At 39.1% G+C, this 11,360-nt stretch overlaps 1 protein-coding gene across 5 annotated transcripts in view; it reads right to left on the bottom strand.

The window, feature by feature from the left end:
* Positions 1 to 278: 278 nt before the first annotated feature.
* Positions 279 to 11,360, bottom strand: part of stx1a (syntaxin 1A (brain)) — a 54,638-nt gene continuing 43,556 nt past the window's right edge. The window contains exons 7-11 of one of the 5 annotated variants that reach the window (XM_051065424.1): positions 6,805 to 6,878; positions 6,573 to 6,707; positions 4,931 to 5,041; positions 4,572 to 4,682; positions 279 to 1,702 (exon numbers count right to left, since the gene is read on the bottom strand). In XM_051065424.1, the coding sequence (XP_050921381.1) occupies positions 1,625 to 1,702; positions 4,572 to 4,682; positions 4,931 to 5,041; positions 6,573 to 6,707; positions 6,805 to 6,878 (509 nt within the window). In that variant the 3' untranslated portion in view covers positions 279 to 1,624. Of the gene's footprint in view, positions 3,575 to 4,571; positions 5,042 to 6,572; positions 6,708 to 6,804; positions 6,879 to 11,360 lie in introns of those variants that run through there. The other 4 variants (XM_018702115.2, XM_051065423.1, XM_018702114.2 and 1 more) reach the window with 4 other exon arrangements.

Genomic DNA, 11,360 nt, shown 5'->3' with positions numbered 1-11,360 from the left:
TTTAGCTTCCAATACATTTGTTCTTTCACGAATGTAAGATTTTAAATGCAGTACTCTTATTTGTTTTACGCTACTTGACCCAGTGTACCATAATGAGTCATCTTTCCTGAATCTCTACAGCAGCAGAGTGCACAGTATCATGACCCACAGTCAGAATGGCTACAGTTACAAGAATGAGCCCCAAGTTGAAAAATACCAGAATTTCCCTTTAGTGGCACTTACCAGGAACATCCCGTCTATGTGAAAGCATGTATGCAAATCAAAGCACAAACTGAAAGTAATTTTCAGACAAACTTTACTTGAAAAAAACAAAGCAAAACAAAACAAAAACAAAAATAACTCAGATTAAACAAACAGAACCATGTCAACACAATACAACACAAGGCAATAAGTTGAGTAGGCAACATGGTAACATGGTTGCAGTCTGTGCATGTCTGATGTGTCGCCAAAAAACTGATATAAGAGTCTTTCACAGGGCTACTTTGAGTTCATGCTGACGCTTTCACTGACTCATCAAGTTCATTCATAAAAATAAAGAGAGAAGTAGCTCGACAGAAGGATATGCTCTGTTTAAAGCTCAGGGTTTATAAAAAGACATAAAACAACAAGGGTTTGTCACTTACAGACCAGAATTATCAGACTAGACTCCATTTTAACAGCTTATTTGAACATACTGGCAGTGTTAGAGAGCTTTATATCATGTTTACACTTTATACAAAACAAAGACACAGGTGGCTATTAACAAGTACCCATATGGCCATCCCATGACTCGCACTCGGCACGTTCAAACATGTAGCTACAAATGAACACGCACATTTCTTTGTCCCCATCTACTTAATGCAGGCATGCACTCACTCACACTCAACACTGGAGCCATGGGCAGAAATGCTGCACAACTGGTAAGGCCAGATGATATTAAATACAGTAGAACTGGTTCTGTGAACTACAAGAGGTGATATTTAGAAAAAGTTTGGCAGTGTAATGATTCTATGAGCAAAATATCCCACATCAGTACAGCTGTCTTCTTTCCTCTTTTGCAATAGAATACAAAACACCATTTTACAGTGAACTAAACCATGCAGGGCTTTTTAAGGGAGGTAGAGGACATCAGAGACATGAAGTTAGAAGACTAGAAGGGATAAAGTAAATAAACACATAAAGAGGTCTATAGATAACGTGGCTTTGAAAACACTGCAGATTAGTGGCCTGTCACTTTGCCTGTACAACACAAAATAGACATTACAACTGAATAAGTGTCATATTTGGAAGTTGGAATGTATTAGTATAGCATTACATAGCATTTAGTAACTTTTTCATTCGAGAATTCACTTTTAAAAACATCATATCTTCGACAACACTCAACACTCAGATAAACATTTTGCAGCACCACACATTTACAAAATAGCAACTCATGCGAAAACACCTCTGGCCCTGTACACTGTGTTTAAAATGTATCGTACAGTAGGTAATGCACCTTGTGCTAAACATGTAATAGATTGCATTCATGAAAACAGGAAACTGATAATGTGTATCTCCTCTGTTTTTGCTCTGTTGTGTGTGTGTGTGTGTGTGTGTGTGTGTGTGTGTGTCTGTGTGTCTTTCAGTGTCAGTGTGTGGCTGAGGTTTAGCCCAGCGTTCCTCCGACGATGGAAGCGATGACAATTCCCAGAACCACACAGCATATAAGAATCATAATTTTCTTCTGAATAGTGTTAACAAGAACAAATGAAACAGTCATCCAAGGCAGCAAATGGGGAACAGAAGAAGACATGTTAGAAATATGAGTTTATACTTCACTTAACACAGGTCTTACAATAATCAATATTAACAATAATCAGAACAAAATGCAGTTTAGAAGAAAAGCAAATGAATTCAATACGGTTTGGAGAAAAACATTTTGTATTTAATATATCCTCTGATGTTTGAGTGTGGAGTGTGGTTTACAAGCATTTCCACATCCTCCTTTTTTAAAACCATAAATCTTTGGTTCCTGCATTTTGTTCATAGCACATTAAACAACATTCATGCATGCCACAATAAAAGACACCGCGTGTAAAGTATAGGAATCCTCAGTTTTGGTGACATCTGGTGGTAGTATCAGACAGGGTAATGTGGCAGATAGTAATACAACAGCTATCTCTTGAAATAAGCTGAAAGCAGTCTATAAACTGACTGCACAGATGATCAATAGGATTGTTTCATTTGTTCTGTACAAATCCACAGAGTGGCTTTAAAGCAAACTAAACCTGTTTATCATGAATTCCTCCTCTTGAGTTCATAAACAGCCAGCGCCTAACACTTAAAACTCTGTGGTCTCTATCAGTATCATAGATAGTTATACATAAGAAATAGTTTGACACTTTGGGTAATATACTTATTCCCTTTCAGTCAAGAGTTAGATGAGAGGATCAGTATCACTCTAATGTATGATAAAAATGAAGTTGGGGACAGAAACAGAACAAAATCAGCCAACCAGCACCTCTACAGCACTCTAATTAACACATTATATCTTATTTAATCTGTGTAAAAAAAAACAACATGTGAAAACATTTTGTGTTTTTACAGGGATTTTTAATAGGAGAGCTGGATACTGTGCTGCCACTCAGCCCTGTTGCCAATTTGTCAAAGTGGCCACTTGAGGTGCTGCAACAAAAAAAGTGTCCTGAAGCCCAAAAAGCATTTTCCCCTTGCACCATCATTACAAATGTCTGTAAACCCTTTGAAATTGCAACCTATGGCACATTAAAGCAATGTGCCATAGGTTGCACAACGCAGATGCATACCTGGATGCTAAAAACCTTTTTTGGGTTATGCACTCCGTTTATGTAATATGGAATATTTCTTGACCAGGTGCAGTGACATCCTGGAGTATTGTATAGTTACTGCACTAGGCCAAGAAACAGTCCAGCACATAAACCCCTGTAAAATCACTAATCTTTAAGTTTGCACATATCAGTTTTTATCTATTTTTTTCATCTAACACATGGAAAGAAAACAAATAAGCTTATTTCCCCAAATGTCTAACTATTCCTTTGATGCTAAGAATATTACCAGAGTTCTCAATGATTCATCACACACTTACACTTATTTTGATTGTATGTATCTGCAGCTTTGTGTTTGTGGAAAAACATGCTTCAACAGACTGCAGAACATGCACATGACAAAGGAACGTGACTTATCACACAAACAGACACAAAGCACAGTTCAGCAGCTCCTCAAGGTGCTTGACTGTATAGTTTATAAAAAGCATATATAAATAAAATGCATCTAAAAGTTAATGTATAATCTTTGAGTGCAGAGAGACATATTGGACTGCCTTCAGACCAGCAGTGTAAGCCAGTGTTCCAGTTAATGAGCAGTTACTGACTGTACATTACAGGGCCCACCATACAATTTAAAAGATGAAGAGTTAGTATTGTGTTTCTTTGGCAGTCATGTGCATCGCCTTAACAGGAGGCACAACACCCTGTCCTCTCTGTGGGGATTTCTTATGGTCTTAACTGAGTCCGACTGCGAGGGAAATAATGAGGACGGTCAGACAAACTGCAACACAACCTCCTATCAGCATCACCTTCTGGATGAGGGAAAATGGGAGGGGAAACAAGGAGGCCAACGTGTCAGATAATAATTCAGTGGCTGTGGGAGAGAACGACTAAGAGACAGAAGGAAAGAAATGCAGAGGAGGAAAGGAATTTTGCTGTTGTACAGTTTGATTATAAGTGGGGAAACAATCATGTAGGTGACCCTTAAAGTGAACTGGATTCCTCTGCCTCTGAGTGCTGTTAATAAATATTAACCAAGAGGTGGCACAGTTGTTCCACTGTGTTGCAGGCTGTTGGATGAAGGAAGGAGGTGATCAATTTCAAAAGGACTCAGTTATAATATATAAGAAGCTGAAGCCAGCAGGTGGTTAGCTTAGCTTAGCATAAAGAATGGAAACAGGGGGAAACAGCTAGCCCAGTTCTGTCCAGGGGTAACAAAATCCATCTAACAGCACCTCTGAAGCTTACTGAGGTGGAAGAATAACACACAGGGAGCTGGAATTTGTATTTGTACCACTACTACTATACTACTTTAGCTGTCTATTTTAGCCTCTCAGCAGCAGCTGATGTTCAGGTGTTACAGCTGACTCAGGCTATCCTGTGTCCTCTGCAGTCTTATCTGGTAGTTTATTGGTTATTGTACACAAGATAAGCCACACACCAATTTGCAATCCTATTGTATTTATTTTCCTCCTAAACACACATATGTTGACAGTTTTTTTTTAAAACCATATCATGATTTTATTTTTTAAATTAGCTGAGCTACTCCATGATTTTTAGATGTCCACCCTGGTAACTGCAGAATCACCCCCAGAGGTAGTCGCACCCCTGGTTGTGAATCACTGTTGTAGACTACGCTCACGACACAAGTCCTCCACATGCAGATTACATGACAGGTGAGCATGCACACACACTGACGACAATCACTGCACTACACTGTACACAATACATGCGAGGCCTCTGAAGTTATATATCACTTTTTCATTTGATAGCACGTTTGTGCACATGCATTGTTGTTACGTGACTCACCCTCCGGGCTTTACTCTGATATTTAACCGCCTTCTTAGTGTCTGATACTGCTCTCTCCACATAGTCTACTGAGTGCTCCACATTGTACTCTATGCGGTCTATCATTTCTCCCTAGGAGAGGTTAGTCACAGAGGAGGTGTGGAAAACAATGCGGACAGGAAGAAGAAAGAGGGGGCCAGATGTGGAGGCAGGAAGATGAGTGGATACAGATGAGGGAGGAGGTGAGGGAGAGGGGAGGAATAATGGGTGGTTGAGAAGGAGAGAGAGGGGGATGCAGAGAGAAGGAAGGAGAGAAAGAGAGAAAAGAGAAATAATAACATGAGGGTCAGTTTGTAGACTGTGTGAATGTTGCATCTCACCCGTCTGCTGGTCTTTTTGAACTTTTTGCATTTTGGGATGCTCTCCTTTGCCCGCTCCACATACTCCTGAGCCTCCAACACACTCCGCTCAATGTTGTTCACCAACCCACCCTGCACAAAAATGAGAGCGGTCAAAAGGATCAACAATTTTCCATTCAAATGGCTATTATGGTGAACCAGTGTATACAACTCTCCATGTGTGCACTGCAGCAATGACTTCTCCAAGTATTAAAAAGAGAAAATGAGGAATCACAGGAAAATTACCTTGCCAAATTAGAAGGGGAGCGCTGTTCTCTGTTCTCTAGAGCTTAGAGTCATTGTTGTGGTGACAGTGTTGTGTTGTTGAAAAGGGAAAAAAGAAAGATAACAGAGAGCAAAGCTGAGAAAGGCTAAATTAACACACCAGACACCTGAAGTACAATCTTAAATGATATAGCATTCAGTTGATAAAGAAGGGGTTAGTTAATTGAATTATTTATATTCAAAGCAATCGTATGTGCGACAACAGAATAAAAGATTATACACACAGAAATGCACACAAAACTATGGAATCATTAGACAGACAATTATCACTCCCACACCAAAATTATGAGGGAAAGCCTGTTATTGCATTGTGCTGTCACTGTAATTCATATCATTTACATTCAACAACATATTTTCATATTCATCATTTGGCATATTTTCTTATTCATGTGTTCTCTTGCTCAGATTTCCTTTTGCATAATTCAGACTGGGTACTTCTGATGAGGGAAACAGTTAATCTCTGTGGGGGTTCAGCCCACACACTCATGCAGTCACACATGCAGGCAGCAGGCCTACGGATTTACCTGAAGCTCTATACTTTACCGAGAAGGATAATCTACATATGTGGCTTTGAAAAATACATATTAACAGTACAAGTATGTTCACTGCTCTCTGAATGATGCAAGTGTCAAATTTATGTAATAGAATAAACATTTTAGCACAAGTACAAAACAAACTTTCAGAAAAATTCTTAACTTACAAAGCCAAAGTCTCTGTAATATTTAATGTTTGTTTATAATTTTAATACTCTGACAAAACAGCAATGCAGTTAAGCTGCCAACTTGGAAGTCCCAGATGTCAGATTTTCCTTCCAGATCATGAACGCAGCATGATAGTTATGTCTAAAAAAATGGCCTAATGGCAGAAATCCCAAACACAGCTAATCACCGAATTTCAATCAACTGATCACTGAGCCAAAAATGATCTGTTCCCCAAACTCTGTCTAAATTTACTGAGATATTTTGCAAACAGACAACCAGATGGAGCTGAAAACATAACCTCCTTCCAACTCTGTTGGCATAAATGGTCCTACATTTATTCTAATACACTCCCCAACTTGTATGTGAATCAAAAAACTGCCAGTTTCTGACTGTCTGAAGTGAAGTTACAGGGAGCTGCAGCTAACAAGCTAAGCTAGCATGCTTAGCTGGTTAATGATTTTACTGTTGTGCTACTGAAACTCTGCATTAACCACACAACCAAACTCTTTATAGCATCCATGTCAGCAGATGGATTGCCAATTTATGAATGTATTTTGCATTTGCAGGTCTGTTTTCACATATTTTGGCTCAGCCCCAAACCACACAGGTGCTGAGAGACAGAGGACCCATGTTTTCACCTGGCTCTCCACCAGCATGGCCATATCCATGAACATGTCATGAAGCTCTCGGATACTGTTTTCCAGCTTGATAATCTCATTGTGCCGTGTCTCGATCTCGTTCATAGCTTGCTGGGTGATGTTGTCCATAATAATCTATGACGGTATAACAGAAAGAAAGAGTTAGAGGGGAGTAAAATTAGATTAAACACATGCATTGTGACATTCATTTAGCATTTGTTGTACCACTCACCCCTGAGGTAAAGATAGCTGGGTTGTCGCTCTCTAACATGCTCTCCAGCTCCTCATTTGTTGTGTTTCTCCCAGCTAGAAGGACACAAACACACACACACACACACACACACACACACAAACATACTCAGAAACATCTATAACAGAAAGAGTGCTCAGGGTAGGTGTTAAGAGATTTTCAAAGCCGTGTTTCTGTTTCCCAGGAATTAAAAAGTATAGTGCAATGCTATTGGATTTACTATTAGACTATTAGGAAACACATTAGAAAACTTCCTGGATGATAATAATAGCCATCCCCACTCCTTTCTCGTGTCTATCTGAGGATTAATTAAAATGAAAGCTGCCTCTCTTTTTCACAAGCTCATTTTCTCTCTATCCATCTGTCTCTGCTGTCTATATTGCATTTCAAACTCTTTATTCTCCTATGTCTCTGAACAGCGGTGGATGCGATGGAATAAATAATTTGTGCCTTTCACAAGGGTGATTATATAACAGCTACTGCAAATATCAGTCTAAACCATCACAGCTCTAGATTACAAGACCAGCAGCAGCCTCAACTTTTACTTTCTGTTGATCGGTATGTTATAGGGTTATGTGTGTGTTTGTTAGTTTTCAACCAGGAGTCTCAAATGTTAAGTTGAATTCAACCTAAAACACAAAGCTCAGTTGGAAATCGTGTCATTTTCCTGCCAAAATAAGGTCTTAAGATTAATGTAAGCATGATCAGGGCTGTAAAACTACTTAAACTTCCCCTGAGGTTAGTAGTTACTATTTTGCTCTTCAGGTTCCCTCCCCTGTAAATCCATTTATTAAGGAGGATTTTCATCTGTTTTGAAGGTATAATGGAAGAAAACCCCAACTCATTGTAACCTACTGCATTTTAACACTACCTCTTTCATCCTGCATGTAACATGAGTGTCTTTAACCTCTGATACTGTTAGAAGAAAGATCTATGTATACTTATATGTTTTATATCCTATTTTGAACAGTTCCTATCTTCATCTCATCTTCATTTTTTTGCTTTTAAAAATACATGACCAGTAACCTCTGAGGGTGAGGCACTGCAATTTGGGCTGTTAAAAAGACAGGTCAGGTGCAAATACTGAGCCAGGAATACCAGTAAAGTTTGACAGTATCAGTGCAGCCTGAGTCAGTCTGCACATCATTTGTAGCAGTCACACCTGAATCTTGCACTTGCAGTCTCTCAGTCCTTGGGTGTGGAGCTATCTAACATGTATGGGACAAAGGAAAGTTAGGACTATCACCCACTGAGTACCTTGTTAAGTTTGCCTCAATACTCAACGCCCCCCTTTCTATCTCTCTATCTACCGACACTGCCTGTGCCACAGCACATCTTATTGCCTCTTCCTGCTGATGTGTTTGCTCCTCATCCATCTTTATTTTCCCCGACAGAGTTGTCCTACTTCATAAACATTCCCCTGCACCTACATTAATATCCTTGTGTCTGAGCACTGAGTTCGCCTGCAGAGCTGCTTCTCTTGGGCCCAATTTCTGCCCCCACTGATACTGGAAGTCACAGTCAGACTCTGTCAGCACCATCTCCAATCTTTCCTTTGCAGATTTTAAGTCGGCCGTGGGGCTTTATACAGCACATACAGTACATACTATCACTACTCTATGACAACATCCTGCAAACCCAAAACAGTTACCTGGTGTATAGAGCTGAACAGTTAATCTTCTCTCAGTTATTTTGACTATGCCACACTGATGTTATCCAGATATATGCACATATAGCAAACAAAAACAACAATAAAAAAGACTTTTTTACAAAAAGTAATCTGCAACTTCTTAACAAAACCATGCCAAGATCCAGAGGGTTCATATGAAAGAGGAAGAAAGCAAATATAAAATCTCAATAGCACAACTACATATGTTGACAACTAATTCACATACAAGAGATTTCAGATATCACAACACTGTGTAGCTGAAAAGTTAGTGAGATCTTTTACTTAAATAAAAGTTGTATAGTACAATGAAAAATTGCAAAACTGCATTCAAAGTAACTGTATTATCAGAAAAATGTACTGAAATGAAACTAAAAGTACTTATTATACAAAATGGACCCATTTAGAGTGTTTATATTTATCATATATTGTCTGAAAACTAGCTAGTAACCATAGAAGTGTAATTTATTTCCCTGTGAAATGTAATATAAAATGGAAACACTCAGTTGAAGAAGTTCTGAATTACAGAGTAGTTAAACAACTTGAGTAAATATACTTAATTTGTGGTATACTTTCCACCACTAATGTTACCAACCAAAGAGTATTTTTTTCCCTCACAGATTGTTTAATTTCTATGATTTTTACGGGCTTAACAAGAATAAAGTATCCAATATTTCATAAAAAAGGAGAAAAGTAAATGACCACATACTGTAGGTCTTTTGTCTCTAGCCTCGGATATGACCCAGAGAGGCATACCAGCAGCAGCCATACCGGACCTTCGCTGTCATGATAACAATAATATGATCTCTTTGTCAAGAAAGAATATGAATGTATTTACCAAAAATGTCAAAGTACTCTTTTAAAACACACAAGGCTATTACTTTTTTGCATAGCTGCACTGCAACATCTACTCATGACCTAATCAGAGTGTGTGTGACTATGTGCCTTTATTGTGTTTATATGTGAGATGAAGACTGGTGGTTGGTGTGGGGCCCTCAGTAGCAGAGCAGGCAGGTTGATGGTGAGTGATGATGGTTCAATGATTGCCTTCATGAACAGAATACTGATGACGCTGCTCTCCAACGTTTAGCGCTGCATGATCGTGTACCCATATGACTTTTTGTTAATCTCTCTATACATATACTCTGCATATCGAATCTGATCCACACGTCATATCCATATCACACCAATGAATTTCATTTAGTTGAGGTTAAGTGGTCCCGCTGTTTCATTACCGTGCTTAAGAATCTACTCATGTTCTGCAATGACATTTTGCAGTTTGACAAATGAGAGGATGAAGATGGCACACAAAGAGGAATGAGAGACCACGTTCACCACATTACTGTGATCAATTCCCTTTTCTCCCGGGCCTGTCTGATAATAAATAATCTCTCTATCATTAAGGCTAAAACTACAACATTAAAGAGGGTCACAGTTAAAGTTGAAGGACAGAGAGGAGCGACAATGAGTCATGGATAATTGTGAAAAAAAAAAAAAAACCACGAAGGCACTCTGCTGCTACCCTACCCTATTTATCTCACTTCCTACACTCACACACACACACACACACACACACATGCACAGTCCTCATTGGCTTTTTTAAAGCCCTGACAGGCTCAGAGGGAGGCTCTTATTTGTTACCATGGAGACCCAAACCCTGAGAAGCCTCATATGAAGCCAAGAAGTCTCACTTCACCCTTTGCGTTTATGGGGTATTAAATCATTCATACTATGTTGCTAACAGTAACAGTGTTATTTCATTTCCATTGTTATGTAACACAAATGAAGTGAGACCCCCAAGGAACGCAGTGAAAAGGCAAATCACACTAACGTTCATGCATGCAGAGCGAAAGAAACAGCTGATTTTCATGCTTCTGCTTGCTGCAATTTCACCTGCAAAGGAATGAGATGAGCATGTAACAGCTTATCTGCACAAGACATATTGGTCAATCTGTTTGTTATACAGGAAGAATGTGATTGCGTACATCTCTGTCTCTTTCTGTGGCATTGTGAGTGCGTCTCTACTAGCTAAAGGAGTGTCCGCTGGGAAATAAAACATTACAGTCAAATGTCAAAGAGGCCCTGCGATGCCTGTGACCAACATCCCCTCCATCCTGCTGAGCCTACCTGTCTACTCACTGCTTATGGAAGCAAATAAATGTGTGATATTCAGCACCGTCAATCAATAATGAACGAAAATGCCACAGAATTGCCATTGCACCGGCAGGAACTGCGACAGTAGTGTTTCAGTCAGAGAGATGTGCTTTTAAAGGAACAGTTTGACATTTTGGGAAATAAGCAGTTGGACGAGAGGATTTATATCTTATCTGTCTGTGAAATATAAAGCTACTGCCAGGGGATGGTTAGCTTAGCATAGCATAAAGCCTGAAATCAGGGGGAAACAGAGAGCCTAACTCTGTCAAAAGGTTAAAAAAAATCAGCCTACCAGACCCTCTGAAGCTCACTAATCATCACACCTCATGTTTGGTTTTTAACATTAAAAATATGAATCAAGCAAACCAGATACATGGTGTTAATTAGTGAGCTTTAGAGCTGCTGGCAGGTTGATATTGTCACCACTGGAGAGAACCAGAGCAACTGTTTCCCCCTGTTTCTTTGTGCTAAGCTAAGCTAAACATGGTTCTAGCTTCATATTTAACAGACAGACATGAATGTGGTATCAATTTTCTCATCTCAGTCTTGGCAAAAATAAAAATAAAAACAAAAATAAAATGAAATAAAAAAGACTAAGTGTATTTCCCAAAATGTTGAACTACTCCTTTAAATTAACAGGCGTGGTGGGATGGATATCATAGAGGTCCATTTCTAATCAATATTGTAACACTACATACTGTTAGTTTGCCAGTTTTAA

This window comes from Lates calcarifer, linkage group LG21, assembly GCF_001640805.2.
Source record: "Lates calcarifer isolate ASB-BC8 linkage group LG21, TLL_Latcal_v3, whole genome shotgun sequence".
NCBI classification, from domain to species: domain Eukaryota; kingdom Metazoa; phylum Chordata; class Actinopteri; family Centropomidae; genus Lates; species Lates calcarifer.
Note: the sequence above shows the minus strand (reverse complement) of the source record. Positions and strands in the feature narration are given on the sequence as shown.